Source organism: Liolophura sinensis, chromosome 6, assembly GCF_032854445.1.
Source record: "Liolophura sinensis isolate JHLJ2023 chromosome 6, CUHK_Ljap_v2, whole genome shotgun sequence".
In the NCBI taxonomy this organism is placed as follows: domain Eukaryota; kingdom Metazoa; phylum Mollusca; class Polyplacophora; order Chitonida; family Chitonidae; genus Liolophura; species Liolophura sinensis.
This window is the reverse complement of record NC_088300.1, coordinates 15,033,465-15,050,422: the sequence shown is the minus strand read 5'-3', so window position 1 is coordinate 15,050,422 and position 16,958 is coordinate 15,033,465. Positions and strand designations below refer to the sequence as shown.

Sequence of the window (16,958 nt, the reverse complement as noted above, 5' to 3'; positions counted from 1 at the left end):
TTCAATTCCCGCCAATATCCGAACACAACTCACACTGGGGACGGTCGGCCTCAGTCGGCCCGAGACTGTTGTCTAGAGCAGGCCCCTCCGCGTCTAGTCTGTACCCAAGGTGCTGCTTGCAGTGGCTGGTGAATCGTGACCAGCCGGCGGTACCTAAGAGAGCGCTGACGGCGGCGGCCTGGGCTGCAAAACGCCGGAGACCTGCCGCTACGGACGATGGAGTTAGGGAGAAGGGTCGCTCAACTCCAGAGGTAGGCTAAATCTGTGTCACTGGGTAATCAGTTTATAAGCTTCCAGTCAACACTATCAAAGCAATGACGTCACGCAATTAAAACCTACTTGTGTTATCAAAGTCTTATCTAATGTACGCTCTGGGATTTCCACCCCCGTGACAAATGGCTTTGTGAGAGATATAGGTCTAAGCTTCTTATACCCGTGATCAAATTTATACATCGGCTCCCACTTAGCCTGGAGAACGTTGCACTCGGCAGATCTCTAGCTTCCAGTGTTTATCAAAAGGGATTCAAATTTCTTTTGTGATTTTGTCATTTTATTGCGGGTCTGTATCGCACCAATAAGCACGAGTGAATTTCAACGCCAACACAGCGTTATCAGGAGAGAAATTGGCAGTAGTCAATTTTCAATGTATGTGTTTTCTTCCGTGGGTAATATGGCAAATGTTCGCCGCTTGTTTTCATGTTGATGTAACACACGTGGGCTAATGAAGTATCTGTCAGTACTTCAAACTGAGCGTGCAGGCTTTACCATACTAACAGTGTTATGTGTTCCCCAGTACTCCACAGTAAGAGCTTTTGCCCCCACCCAGCTGTTTCTCTTACGAAACTCTCTCCACTCTGCCTCGGATCTTGCGGAAGGCATGCTGAACGCGGGCTGAGACAATATAATCAGTTCTCAACGCAGCGAGTGACGCATTGAGCCAGAAGTACTAACCAACGTAAAATTAGAGAGTTTTGATTTAGTGTTGATTTTCCATGTTTTGGGGAGTTTTGACCCATGTACAGCCGTGTATTGTTAATGCAGAATGACATTTAATGACTGGATAGATATTTGTCCGGATTAATCACGATTGCAATTACGTTTAGACAAGAATCCTTGATGTTTTGTTTGACACTTTGTAATTGTACGCATTTTGAGTTATAAAACACTTGTGCCCCGAAAACCCGTTTAACGTGCATGTTAAATCTGGTGCACATGTATAGGTCATTGATAGTCATATAAAACAGAAGGCCAGTTAAAGTGTCTTACCATTAATATTTAATTTATCTTGACGCTATTTCTGAAACATCTGCGTATCATACCGGTAGCAGTTTAATTGGATTTAACCACTTACGTAACCTTACAAATCTAATTGTTGCGTTAGTTTCCGGTTGAGGATATTTTGTTCTCCAACTATACACTTGAGATACATAAGTGTTTAAACCAAGGGGCGGGGTAGGGAACAAAAAGTGACCATGTTTGTAATTGACCACTGTAAATAACGAGGTTAACGATTCCACTGGATGAGTGACACTTCAAAAGTTGAAGGGGTGGGATAAGGGCTCTAGTGTAGAGATCAAGCCCTGAATAAGAACCCCACAGGGCATGTTGTGAGTGGAGCTGTGGGTGAGGGGTGAGGTGTGGAGAAAGAGTTGAGGGTGGGGGCTTTGGGGTGTGGCTCTGCCTGTTGTCAGTTAAAAAAAACTTTCTCATTTTCCACCCGAGTTTCATTTCTTAAATATCTGGGCAAACAAAGCAAGCTGTGAAAAATGTTTCCATTGTATTTTTTCTTTGGATTGCCTAAGAGCACAGTAAGGCAAGAAAGGCGGACGAAAAAGAAACATCATGATTTAGTTATTGCACAGAGCCAAGGCGAAATGATAGGGGATTTCTTATATCTGGGAATTCAAACTTTCAACTTCTGTGAACAAATAATTAAGATGATCAAGACAGTCAAACAAACGAAGATAGAAACACAAAGAATTGTACAGATGCTCTGAAATTACACCACCAATGTACTGAATAACTAGTAAATGGACTTAAGCACCGATTACATACAAGGTGAACTGTTGATGAATTTAGAATTGAATTTACAAGAATTATAAGCCCAGTTTTTCAAAGCATTTGTAAAACGCATTCTGAAGTGTGTTGTTCCGCTGGGTTCGGAGTACATTGCTTCGTGAGTTGTGACGTAACTGCTTTGACTGTGAGAAGTGAAACACGATATCGGCATGTGGATTCACCTCTATGTATGCGTTTCTACTTAACTTGTCTAGACGTCTATATATGTATCTCATGGAACTACCATTCTGGATATATTTCACCACCTGTTCTAAACCATATTTCACCACCTGTTGGAAACCACATTTCAACCACTGCATGGCTGCTTCTTCATCATCGTGGTTATATTTGTAGTGCTCAACCATATCAGCTAAACTGAACTGTAACTCTACCTATCCTAAAATAGCAGTCAGACTATTAAGTCAGAAGAGAATTTGATCTCCATATTGTCTTTTCACCCAGATTCCAACCTAAAGATCTTTCATGCTCCCCACCCAAAATCATTTTCCTCTCCTACCCATCCAAATCCTTTTCTATCCTCACAACTGTAGACTTTTCTTACATGCATGTCTACCTACCCAGAATTCTTCAAGCACACTTCAAGCAGCCCAGAAATACCCTGACTCTGCCCACCCCACTCAGGACCTCCACGCCCTTTCCTCCCCTCCCCACTCACTGACATCTTCTACTTTTTTCCTACTCACACAGAGATTCCCTTCACCGTGAATGATCCCATATCCATCCCTCCCCTTCAAGACGCCATGTCATTCTATATTATATCTCCTTGCGTTCTCTGTTTACAGAGATTCCGTGTTCCTCTGTTCCCTCCTTCCAGATATCCAGTGTCTTTCTGTTACCTCCTTCCAGATATCTCGTTTCCTGCTGTTCCCTCCTTCCAATGATCCAATGTCCTGTTGTCCCACCCTTCCAGCGACCCCGTGTCGCGTTGTTCCCTCCTTACAGTGATCCCGTGTCCTGCTATTCCCTCCTTCCAGAGATCCCATGACCTTTTGTTGCTTCCTTCCGGAGATCCCTTGTCCCATTCTCTCCTTCCAAAGATCCCATGTCCTTTTGTTTTCTCCTTCCAGCGAACCTATGTCCTTCTTTTTTGTCCTTTCAGATATCTCACGTCTTCCTTTTGCTTCCTTCCAGAGATCCTATGCCCTTCCTTTGCTCCCTTCAAAATCCCACGTCTTTCTGTTTTTTCCTTTTACACATCCCCTTTATCTATCTCCTTCCAGAGATCCCGTGTCCTCGTCTTTCCTTCAAATGGATGATCCCGTGTATTGCTCTTTTCACCTTGAGATCCGTTGTCCTCTTCGTTTCTGATTCTAGATATCCATTGTTCTTTTTCTCCGCTTAGAAATCCGGTGTGCATTTCTTTCCGGCCATCTCAGTTAATGGGCAACTTTATTGAGTGTTTGTACCACTTTATTAACTGCATTTATGTTATATATATATATATATATATATATATATAGCATTTTATATATATATATAGCATATATATATAGCATATATATAGCATATATTTATTTAGCAAAATGTTAGCATTTTGCCACAGGATCACGGATTACTGAATGACGCGGATTTGTCACTTATTTCACCCCTCTTTACTGCCTCTGTTTTTACATTTTCATCACACCATCTTTACCCTCTCGCTCTTCATTATACATGTGTTCCTGCTATCTTCGGCTGTACCGAGCTGTTTTATCTGCCATCTGCCGCGGGAGTCCCGCGGCACGTCTCCGATCCAAACCGTACCGTGTTAACAACCTGAACACCCCAGCACTTTGAAGGCGTTTTATACAAACTGATTACGTATCATTTTGATAAGAATAGAACTTCAATCTCGTGTTCTTACGATTTTTACTCCACTGATATCTTGTCTTGTCTGATGTCGTATTTTTAGAAATCTGCGCCTTGGGTTTAATTACATGGATATACAGAACACAGTCTGTGTGTAGATTTCCTGCTGTGAGATTTTCTCTAAGTTTGTCGCACTTACTCTCTATCCAACATCAACGATTAGGTCTCAAGATGCATCTACAGCACGAAATGATTTGTTAACATTAGTGTTATCAAAACATAATTACCCACGTGCATTGGGAGAGATACCCAATACATGTATATAAATATATTTACCCTTTCATCTTTACACATTCAGCAAGGAAGTATGAAATACACGTTTAGCAAAGAAGTATAGAATACACGTACACATATACTTATGGCAAATATTGTACACAAATTTGTATCTAAGCATTTATTATTATAAATATAAAACTTGGCTTGATAAGCATATCCGCTTACATGGAACTGATGAAGTAGAATTAATTATATATATCGCTGTTTTATTCTATTTTTTAATTCAATTAAATTGGAAGATATATTTATGTTATATGATAAAGCGATAAAGTAGCATTTTATTCATGTACCGAAGGTTGAAATTATGACAGGGTGTCACATGACAAACTTACGTTATTATCAGTCTACCCATGCCGTTTCTTGATTAAACCTATTAACAGATAAGTATATAACGACTAGGCTTTGTGTGTTCCTACATATATAGGCTTACATATACATATAATACTTCTTAAACATTAGAAATATTCTGTGTAGTTGATTCACTGAAGAGCTTATCATAATAAACAAGCAACGTAACTCCAAAGAAATTATTTCACATGTATATATACAGCTAAAAAGTGCCTCATTTGGCACGATTCTCCTGGGGATGACTTCATTAAAGTCGAAATATTGAGGTCGTCAAAATGAATTTCTTTGGAGTTACGTCGCTTATTTAAAATATGCTGCCTTGGTGTTAAATGCCGTCTCTGAAAAATCAACCTATGGTCTTTGTTATAGCCAGTGTTATCACGAAAAGTCCTCGACCAATTCACATGGATAAATTATAAACGTTTTACGCTTACGTCCATACTTTGCATTACATTTCCATGTATACTGCCATGCGCCCATATAGCAACTTCCAAAATGAAGCTCAGATTACGTCAAGACACGTTTTTTTCTTCCAGTTTGTTTTCCTAGCTCCCATAAAGCTAGCCATGTCATACGTGGGCAGGTAGACTCATACTGCATGGCAGTTCAATTATGACTTCCAAATGTCTCGTTTTGAGATTCGAGAGATAATCCCGTGCTGTGATTTATGGCTTGTTCCTCATTAGCCGGTGTGGAGGTTGTCGTCAATTTATCCCATGTTAGAATACGTGTAATATTTACACAAAACATAGATAATAGGATAAACGCCGATAACACATATTCCGTCAAAGGAAGTATGTATAGTTTAGTGTATTTAAGTATGTAGGCACACATGGATGTAGGCGTCTGAATAGTTGGGGGTGGGGGTTAAGGTCTGGTTAATTCTGGTTAAGGTCTTCATCAGTCGTGGGTGCTTAGCTCATTATTATGCTTGTAAAATAACTTTGCCGCATGCAACACCGTTTATAATTATCTTCTTAGGGATGACAAAATTTGTTCTGGGCTTTTAAACGTTTGACCTAACTTGAGCAAACCATTGTAAGCATATTTACGTATTTGTGATTTGGGAAAAGAACTGTAAGTATGTTTACATTTTTGTAAAAACAAAAATTGATAGCTGGTTCTTATTTAGAGGTACTGATTTCACTTGACAAACGAAAATATTGAAATCATAAGCTATATTAACTAACAAAATCTGCGAGGGCATATCCTTTCAGATTTTTATGATGCTTGCGTTTGTGTATATGTATTGGCCAAGGGGTTTGTCTTGCGCTGCCCAATACAGTCAAACTATGGGAAAGTTGAATCTGAAGCAGGGTCGTAGATTGCCTGCGGGCACACCGCGCGACGTGCCTTACCTCTCTTCATAAGGTAAATAAACCCACTGGGTTTTTAGCTTGCGAGGAAATTGCCTCTCTGTGAAATATATATGTTAATTGAGCTTTTCACTTAGTATGAAAATGTATTTTTGGTTTTTTTTTGCTTTTAAGTGATTTTGCTGTCTCCCGTTCAGGAAATTCTTCCCCTGCTCTGCTCTCTAAATATAGGCGATATCTGACTGTTGTATGGCTCTATTGACTGCCGTCTGTCGACCGGGCCGGCAGAGTGCCTGGAGGCGGCCAGCACCGACAGCCGAACTCCCGTACTCTCCGCGTACCACCGGCCAGATTAAACCACCTGACTGCCTGTCTGTAGACCAGTATATATAGGCTCAACCATATATCCACACCAGCTTGGTGGAGTGCATCTTCTTGGCGCTTCCCATATTATCAGAAGCGCCTTTTCTCTCATTCTTACCACGTTATAAAGTTTGGGAGATGCTGATTAAGATATGCGTGGGGAGCTCGTGGTATAATTGAGGACATTTTAACCTAACCACTTCTTAGTTCCTCGTCTGTTTTTTCCTGGTCGTGGGTGGTACTTTCTCTTTATAAAGTATGACAAGCTTCTCGCGAAATGACAGAGACATGAATTGCGATCTAGGAGAACCACAATCCGTCAGCCCGTCACACCGAGACAAGCGTCACTCTCAACTTTACACGCCGTCCCAATGAACCGGTGGGGGTGAGTCTGCGCGTGGTCTAGGGGAGAGGGTAGACGTCATTTACCGTTAGCTCGATCTAAATGATGATAGTGCGTAGTTAAGCACACTATCAATGCAGTCATCGCGTACTCTCAGCTTGGCGCTACTCATAATTCTATCGTCATAAATAAACGATACGGCCTTATTCCCAGGTACACCATTCACATTTATTCTCCGTGAGTTCAGAGTGTTACACAGAGCAGAGTACGGTAACGACAGGTATAGAGAATCGCCTCATGTGGCTTCCTGAAACCACTGTACCATGTAAGCTGCTGGTCATGTATATGTACCGTACATAAGAAGATATTGTATATATCACACTGATGCATTGGCCACGTGTACCAGCATATGTTATAGGATATGGGAGTTTTCTGCAATGAAATGTACAAGGGCATTCGGGTGCTTATACATGTGAAATACATATTTATTTATGTATTTATTAAGTTGATTGATGTTTTTAGGCCGCACTTGTGAATATTTCTGTTATACGACGGTGGCCAGCATTATGGTGGAAGATGTAAAGACAGAGTTATCAAGTTCATGGATTACATACGGTGAATCACACCTACAAAATTACAATTTATTTGTGTTATGAAGTCGATGCTTTCAAAGTCAGTGAACTTGATATACTTAACACTATATGTCGTCTATTTATTTTCAGTAGTTGTCAATGAAGTAAAGCTTTGCCCTATACGCATTCAGATATAAATAACCGCGAGACACTGTCAACGAGTTGATACTAATTCAGGCAGTGTCATGTAGCCAGAAGGCAGATATCTTACTCATTTGCGTTCGAGTTGATTTTTTGATGTAGTTCGTGTGTTTCTTACCGCGAATATCTGTAATGTTTGTATCCTGTTTCAGTGATACATACTTTGACATGACTGACCAGTTGAATATTACGGTGGCCCGTTCTGGTCAAATCTCGGCTACTGTAGCACAAGCCGGTATCGCAAATGTATCCTAGGATAAAATTATTGTAACTATGCCATGGTGACGTATGTATGTTGCAACGATGACTAAAAATACGATGGCTTTACATATGGAACCAGGCTACAGAAATGCATATAGTGTTCTTAAGTGATGCGTACTTATTTGACTTACACATACGCTCTTTCTGATTGCAGTGCATTAATGTCTATTGCCAGTATGTTAATGACTAGTATCCTGTATGTTGATGTCGAATGCCACGGTATTAATGCCTAATGCCAGTGTGTTAATGTCCAGTGCCCCGAATGTTTAATGCCATTAACAAGCGTACTCTTCGTACTACTGTGTACTATAAGTTTACGTGACTAAGATGAAGACTACTTTTTGTTCTGTATACGCTTACTGAAACAGTACATATTGTAATTATGATGATATTTTGAAAAATACATTTATTGGCATGCATATACAGTTAAAACTGTGAAGGGTTATTAAAAATGCAATATTGATGACTTTATGTAGAACTTGTTTCTGACATATCTATCTACGTAAATATTCTTAATTTGGTAACTTTATAGGTGGTGTATGCGAATTTCCGATTGGTTTTTAATTGAGAGTTTTCAAAAAGACAACGAATTATTGGCAGTTATGTGAGCGTTTTCATATATCTGTTTATTTTGCTTCAAATTGTTACCTATTCATCATTTTTAATACGTCTTTCCTGAAAAGAGTATATATATATATATATATATATATATGTATATATATATATATATATATATATATATATATATATATGATACAATATATGGCCTGCATGCTCATTAACCGGGTATAGGTTGACTGCGGTCAGGCTGACAGCCTGACAGGATTGTGTTGGTGCCAAATTCACTGAACCGATGTCCGGTGTTCAGCGTGAGGGTGTGGACCAGTGGGTGTATGTGGAGACAGGGCTATACCTCAACCCCTCATCATCTCCGACACACTGTCTCTGTAGCCGTACCTGGATACCCACGTGGTATACACGCGCATTCAGCTAATGCAACACGTCACACACGCACCTCTACCGATAGTCAGAGTTTCCGGAAAAAGCCTCTTAGCTGACGCTGGAATTTCATAACAAGCGTATCTCAGTTTCATAACAACACGGTGCGAATGTCTTTCCAAATAAATATCGCCAGTGGTTGCACGGCCTGGAATTTTAAGTGTTTCGGTTTTGACCGACTCGTCACCATTCTGATATTTCTGAGGTTGGTAGCATCGGACCGGGTTCTTTCTGACGATCTCCGGTAGTAGATTATACCCTCAACACAGGCCTGTCATCAATACTTTTCCGATTTTGTCATAAGTTCATTTATAACCAATGGTATCATCCGGATGTCGTGCGCTGTGTGGGGTATTTTGAATGCACGTATTAATTGGGTAGTTGAGGCCCATCTACAAGAATTCCGTACTTGGTTAAATCCCAGAAATTTTTGAAAGAATGTAAACCGAATTAATTCATGCAGTGAAGTGCGAAAAATGACAATTTGTGAAGATAAAGTAAATAGATTTCATTCCAGAGAACATATGGTTTTGTAGCATTACATGTAGTGCATGAGGGCCCTCTCCGGCTCAGTTGTATAAGGCGTCACTCTCGTCATGCAGCTATCTGGCCCTTGACCAATGCGACCAGCTCCCACTCCTTCGTCTTCTGCTGAGAGTGTAGGTTTGCCAGGTACCTGGCGATGGGCAGAATATTTTTGAGTACGGCGCAAACTCTGAAAAAGTAAACAAAAAATTTGTAACTTCCAATGGCAGTTTTTCATACTTTTAATGTAGGTTGAGACAGGTAAAGTTAGCATTTAATGAGTTTGTATCTCAACTATTTGTGGATGCTGACATAATTGGTACTAAAGTAAGGATTAAGTCCGATGATGCAATGAACTCATGGGGATGTTTTTATGACATAAGCAGGTAGACTGTAGAACTGGTGTGAGTACAGTTGATGCAGTTGATAGAAAATCGGACGTAATAGCCCTGAATAACACACATATGTGGATCTCCGATTTGATATTGATATACTGGCGATAGGCTGATATCCTCATTTATTACTGATATAATAACGGGTTGATGATTTGCTATCTTTCAGTCGCTTACAAAGCAAAGCAGATTAACCCCTTATGAAACGAAGGCGCATGCCCGAATATATGTAGCTGTGCCTTGAAATGAGAAGTTTCTCAAGTGATAGGCGAAGGGCAGTGGTTTACTTTCGGAACTCCGGTTCCCTCCACCCGTAAACCTGGCTATACCGCGTTAGAAGTGTAGAATTCTTGAGTACAGCGTTAAACACCATACAATCAAACCATTGACTTAATCTCTATTGACTATGGATGTATTTATTGTTATAACATATACACGAACAGTCAGAAGAAAACACCCGAGGTAAATTGACAAGAGGCTGAATTTCACCTGTAATACGTGTCACCATACATTTGACAACTACCACGTTGTCGTCGCTGTCCTGGTTTTATACTATCTATCCTATAGTCTTTTATATTATTACGACTGGCATAATAACAGGGTAGAAGGACGGTGCAGTAAATCCGCGCACCTGCTATAGAAGTATAAAAGTAGTTCCGGGTGTAGAAAAGCCTCTTTGTTAACGCCTGGGTGTCAGCGGCTTGGTCAGCCGATATACCATGCCGATGGGTCAGCAGACTGGCACTATTCGCACTTTATCCCATCCTTAGTTTTGCCTTAGCGTTAAACCGAAGTAATTAACTCATAGTACGTGCTAACTGTAGTTTTCATTTAGGACCGTTAGTTGCTTCAGTCAGGTGTGAATTGTGAGACAATCCAGTGAATTGCGAACAGATTCACTGCCGGATTGACCGTACGCTCCCCATGAGACCCTGGCTTTACCAATACAGTGTAACCTGTCCACATCATCACTGGGCTTTGATCTTCGGATAATTACCAAGTTTTTAAGTTTCCTTTGTAATACTCTCTACACTGTAGTGAGGACTAAGTAGGCCGACCTAGCACTGATCGTAGATTAGCATCATTGTGTAGAGGTGCTCTACTGAGGACATTTCACTGAAAGAGTATATATATACTTTGCTGAATTTGTCCATATCAACATAAAACTAAATTTTCCTAAGATTAGAAATTTGGGTAATCTGTAAGGTACACATGACTAATCAGATCTTGACATATTTTTGAGCGAAGCGTTCAGGCTTGTTTTAAGGTCACGAATAATTTTTTTGTCAATGTAATTTTGATGTTGCCTTATTTACATTTGAATTTTTGCCTCGAAGTTCGTAATCTCCTATAAAACAAGATACACTTGTGCTTCACACTCATTATTTATGTAAAATATAATGCTATTCCACTGCATCCAAACGCCACATATATACAGGAACCAAGTTGCGTGAATGTTTTGACTGTTGCAAGGCCTGAATGACCTCATTTCAATAAAGTATGACTGGATGAAGGGTTTGCCTGAAGGCGCGAAGCTCTCCATCCCCTGACACCTTCACTGAGGTGACAGTATGCGGCCCACTCGAGAAGGCGTATGCAAATGACCAGCGGAAGTGAGGTGGAAACACGCGATGCAATCCGGTTGCTGCCAGATAAGATTTCCGCTAGCTGTCGATCTAATGCGCCCTCTCTCCTTTTCACCCTCCCTGCTCCCGGACACCCGTCCCAGAGTGTGACTTACCACGACGCCTTCAGAGACTCATTCCTTCGTTACCATTCACCACACCTATAGAATCAGTCACTCCACTGTTAGTATCAATTTCGTTTGGCCTTACACTATATAAAAACGGATCGCTTTTCCAGTGACATCAGATTAGCGACTGTATACTGAGCGTCGATAAGTGATACATTGTTTGGTACGTACTGGTCACTGGTTACCAGCCGAGACTCACAAGCTTTCCACCATGTCAGTAGGTCAGATAAAATGAGTCGTTCTTAAACGCGGCCTTTTTGTAATCACTCAAAACCCATTTCAGCCATTTAGTTTATTATCGCATGTGTCTTTCTGTTGATTTCCATGCCTACCCCTTTGCACTTTTCTTGTCCTATGTTAGTTTTGTTTACAGGATCTGTTACTCTGTTTGGACGTTGTATTAACTTTTTGTCTAGTATGTACCATAAAATCCGTATTCGGTTCATTTTTTTCCTGGTTCCATTTTCCGTATTCACTGCATATCTTTGAGTTGTTTACTCTAATCGTAGGCATGGTTCATGTATTGTGCATTTCCCTCTGTGTTCTGTTTCACTGCACTGTTTTTATATTTATCTTCATTCTCTTTTTTTATTTATGGACTTTTCTTGTTTTATTTCTCTCGTGGAATCCAATACTTTACTCTATTTGGTGTTTCGTTGTATTCCACATTTTATTCGATATGTCGTTGTTTCGACACTTTGTTGTATCCAGTATTTTCATGTATTCGATATGTTGCTGTATTCGATATTTTGTTGTATCCAATATTTCCTTGTATTCGATATTTCGTTGTATTCACCGGTGGCTGTCTGTGTTTCAGGCGCCGCGAATCATCATGGTAGTGGAGCACACGGGCATCTTGTTGTTGATACTGAGCTGTATGGTGACCGGAGCGACCACTTCCATCACGTCCCCCCAGGAGCCAGACCCGAGCCACGACTCACCAGACACGCCCCTGCCACAGCAAACCATCAGCGAGAAAGATAAAAACGAGGCTATCCAAGCGTTCGAGACCAGTTTATTGAACCTCTTCGGTTTAAGTTCTCGGCCCAAACCCAGCAGAAAGTCAACAATACCGCAGTACATGCTGGATATGTATGCCCGCCAGCTGCACGAGTTAGACGGACTGAGCCTGAACGCCTTTGTGACTGGACCGGGTACCAGCAATGCCAACACAGTCCGCAGCTTCCTTCATGCAGGTGAGCTATTCCTCATTATCCTTGCTCAATGAGGCGACCCATGTCAAATGACCCTTCAGTTCGTATCCACTCCGCCACTTTGGGCCAATGTGAGAGCTTTTCACAAGGCTTAATCGCACTTCATACCGTATTAAAGATGTCACGGGGTACGTTCGACAAAGGTAGAATTGTCCTGAAATTATGTCCTGAAAAGTGCCTCCAGTGGACTTTATTGTACAGAAATGCTGGTTAAGAATTGATAATACCACTAGAAAAACATTTTACTTGCCAATTGTATACGTGGCTCGTTTTGTATTGAGTACTTTAAAGAGGATTATTTGTGTTTTTTTAATCCCAGAGAGTGAAGCCGAGGAATCAGGAGATCAGCTGCCCGAAAAGTCCATCAAGTTTAACGTTACCTCAATTCCTGAGCACGAAGAGTTGACGTCGGCCGAGCTGCGTCTGTACCGGAAGGAGTTGAAAGACTTGCAATCCTCCCTTCAGTTAGAAGGGAATACCTCTGTGAAATGTTTGAAACTTCGCATAGAAGTTCACGAAGTGATAAAACCAGCTCGGCGCGGCCGGGAATCTATGACTCGTCTGATCGATGTGAAGACAGTAGATGTTCGGAATAGTTCCTGGGAATCTTTTGACGTTCACCCAGCAGTATTAAAATGGAAGCAGTTTCCTCACTTGAATCACGGCCTGGAGGTCCGAGTCCAGGCCAGGAGTCCCGCCCTGACGGACCGACGTAAGGACATTAACAACCATGTCAGGTTACGGCGCTCCGCCACCAACTCCCAGGACGAGTGGCATTCTCAGAGACCGCTACTCGTCACCTATAGCGACGACGGCAGGTCGCCAAGAACTCGTAGGAGCAATCGTAGGCGAGCCAGGAGTCGCCATTCGAGGAGGAAAGCGCGCCGAAATCAGTGTAGGCGACATGCTCTCTATGTAGATTTTAGTGACGTCGGTTGGAATGACTGGATAGTGGCGCCACCCGGTTACCAGGCCTACTATTGCCACGGCGAGTGTCCATTTCCTCTAGCTGACCATTTAAATTCCACAAACCATGCAATTGTGCAAACACTGGTCAATTCAGTAAATCCTGCCGCTGTACCAAAAGCATGTTGTGTGCCAACGGAACTAAGTCCTATTTCAATGTTATATTTGGATGAATATGATAAAGTTGTGTTAAAAAATTATCAAGACATGGTTGTGGAAGGTTGTGGATGCCGGTAATGCGGAGATTCGTCATCGGACAGTCCGTACACAAAGTACTGATGTAGACTATAGTCTATGCAAAGAACAAGGTCACGTGCCAGGCGTCTCTGCGACTCTCCTCCAGACCTGGTGAAGGGCCCAATCCCCACAGAGCTGACCCGGGGCACACAAAAGTACCTTCTTGTCTAGACCTGTCCCTGAAGCAGATGACACCGACAGCATGGGACGCCGAGTACTCAGTCATTGCTTGGGGTGACGGAAACCAAATCGTCCGTTGTTCTGTGAGTGCTGTTCCATAGTGGTGCAACTAGGATGTCGTACCCTAAAATGTCCAACTTCTGTGACCACTGGGTGCTACGTTCTGTCGCCAGAGGAAACAGTGCTTGAGAGCGAGTGTGCCCCATTGGATATCACGTACAGTCACTAGTGGGTAACACAGTAGTGGTCATCGGATGCCACGATCTGTCGGATGAGGACCTGTTGGCAAGGTTGATGTCATGGCGGGCCCCTAACGCACTGGGGCAAGAGAAGTGGACAAAGGACATCCCGTATGTCCAGAACGTTCGGCCGTTAATCTATACCTCGCTTCTGTGTTAAACAGAATAAGTATCAATGTAAATTATGTATTTGTAAGTGGAAATGTGTGTTGTGTGATGGCACAATGGAGAACTAAAACTTCCAGTCAAAGTTTTTGAGGACATGCCCGGATGATATCGCTGAATGAGGCACTGGCATGTTGTCACGGGTATGATGCCCCAGTGCGCATGTGTAGTGCCTGGGTGAGGCATGTGTATGTTTTGCTCGCATAGAGCATGGGGAGGAAATGCCGGGATGTAGTAGTGCGTGCATGAAGTGCCAGGATGTGGCACAAGATGACGGACGTATCTACGATGATTTATTTATCATTAGGATAAACACTATGTTTTGACTGTATACTTCAGTAGTTCGATCTTATCACTTCCTTGTAAATTTAGTGCTAACGTTCAATCCCAGGTTACTATAGTGTCACGAGCTCAACAAGTCACGTGATTGTTGTGACATGTAGTGGTGAGAAGAGGCCGGTTAATTTATATTTATACGATGTACGCTATAGCAGAACTTTTTACCAGACAAGTGAAATTTTGTACATATTTTATAAATATTTTAACAAGAGGACGTGAGTTACATTTTATGGTTGTATTGTAGTGTTGAATGATTGTAAATGGTGATGTACAAAAAGATTGAGTTTTATTCCTGTAGATATGATTACTGGATGTTTCCTGACATGGAACGTGTTTTCTCTTTTCATCCTTTCTGATATTAGGGTTCAACATTTCTTTTAAACTTAAACTTTTAGGCTTTCGGGATGTACTTTAATAAATTGTCTAAGATCTGTTTCCTTTTAAATTCTGTTTACATCTGTGCAGCTTTTTCCCACAGTCCATTGACGCTTTCAATTTTAAACTTGACCCTCTTACAAAGCTCTTAGAGCAGTGATGTTTCTGTTTACACCGTCGCTGAACTTTACTCAATGTTTCCAGCATCAGCCTGGCACATAATCTCAGTCCGTCTTAAAGCATTTAGCATTTCCCCTCCAATCTGTGTTTCTATTAGCATTGTAATATGCCTGGCCAGTTGATCTGTCGTTGGTCAAACTGCCCTTACGTTGGTATTATGAGAAACCAGTCCAGACAATAAAGGATAAAGATTGGTTACATCGTTTGTGTGTCCACTTGTTGCTTTATTTCTTAAGGAAATGTGACGTTGTTGTCATTTGTGTCAGCCAGATACACTTTTACTTTAAGTATTAATTAGGATACGATGGAGAACATTGTACCTGCGGTAAGATAAATTCCCAAGTGGTTTGGATTATCGAAGTTCTAATATGCTGTAAACCTTTTTCAAAGTCTCCGTAACACAATATAGACTCAAACAACATCGACCTTATTGTACTGTCTATACATACCTGCAGATGACTCAAATCTCTTGACTGGTTAGATTCAAGTATCGGGTTAGAATCAGGACTTACAGTTGTCCTACCTCATATATATTCTTTGGGATTTTCTCGGATAACATAGAAAACATGCAGCCATTTTATTTTACAGTATGACCCACAAAAATGATGCGCTCGCTATGTCATGAATAATGACTCATCCCACAATGGATAATGACACACGCTTGTCGTCGGGCGAATTCAATATGACTGCATGCACGTGGCTTCACTGACAAATGATTTGGGGATTATATTAAAGGATACTGTGGATGTCCATGTATGTGATTCGGAAAACGTGGATTTCGTATATAGCCCAATCAAGACCTGAATCTGAATTGGAGTACACATAACAGTTATCGAGATGGATAGATTACACTGTGTCGTTACAATGAATAACTCATGACCCGGAATCCCAGTTTTGGAAATATCATTGTGGACATGAATATGCATGCTGTTAAAGGTTCGTGGGTATGCTATGTGGAAAGAAGTCCGAAGCATGCGTTTATTTGAGATAACATTCGATAAAATAAGGCCATTAAGTACTTCCTATTTAGCTGTAAATAATTCCCCTATAGTTCCTAGACCCGGAATTAGTATGATCTCGGTCTGGGGCAGATCAATCCATCTGAATAGGTATTAGTTGCATGTTGCTGTTTTGGTTCGAAAGTATAACCAAGAAGTACATAGAATGTATTAGAAAAGGTTACAATTTGTCACGATGTGACAGGCATGAAGAAAGATGATGGACGGAATGACGATGCTTGTGACTTATGTGAGTCCTGAACTATTTTACGGTGGATTAAGCATGTTGTTTCTGCTACGTCAATCAATTGTGCTTGAAAAAACATAAAAGGTTTAAAACGTCACCGAGGAAACATAACTGATCAAATTCGATCAAAGACGGGTAATTTTAACACAAAAAAGTCTCCACACAGAAGGAAAGTGGATAATGCAGATTAATAAGCGTTATAGGAAAATACATTGATCAGCAACTACGAATGTTTTAAATGGCAGAAATATTCTTAAAACAAAACAACCCTTAATGAATCCGTCTTTTCTTACCACGGGATAATAGAACTGATCACAGGAACATATTAACTCGTTTCTCAGTAAGGGGTATACTAGGTTAATACATTTATTTGTCTTGATTGCGTTTTCTCACCTGATATAGAGGTATTTCATATTTCAAGTCCTGACGTATATCCGTATATCATTTTTAAGTGAGAACTCGCCAGTTACCTATGACTTAACACGTGTCATGCTCACCAGGGACCGGTTGTTCAAAACTGTATTAAGCCAGACTTAAATCAT

The 16,958-nt window shown here is 41.1% G+C and overlaps 1 protein-coding gene across 1 annotated transcript in view; it reads left to right on the top strand.

Annotated features, from left to right (window-relative positions):
- Positions 1–15,332, top strand: part of LOC135466599 (bone morphogenetic protein 2-like) — a 31,229-nt gene extending 15,897 nt beyond the window's left edge. The window contains exons 2-3 of the mRNA XM_064744174.1: positions 12,094–12,472; positions 12,810–15,332. Of these exons, the coding sequence (XP_064600244.1) occupies positions 12,109–12,472; positions 12,810–13,693 (1,248 nt within the window). The 5' untranslated portion in view covers positions 12,094–12,108 and the 3' untranslated portion in view covers positions 13,694–15,332. The remainder of the gene's footprint in view (positions 1–12,093; positions 12,473–12,809) is intronic.
- Positions 15,333–16,958: the final 1,626 nt, after the last annotated feature.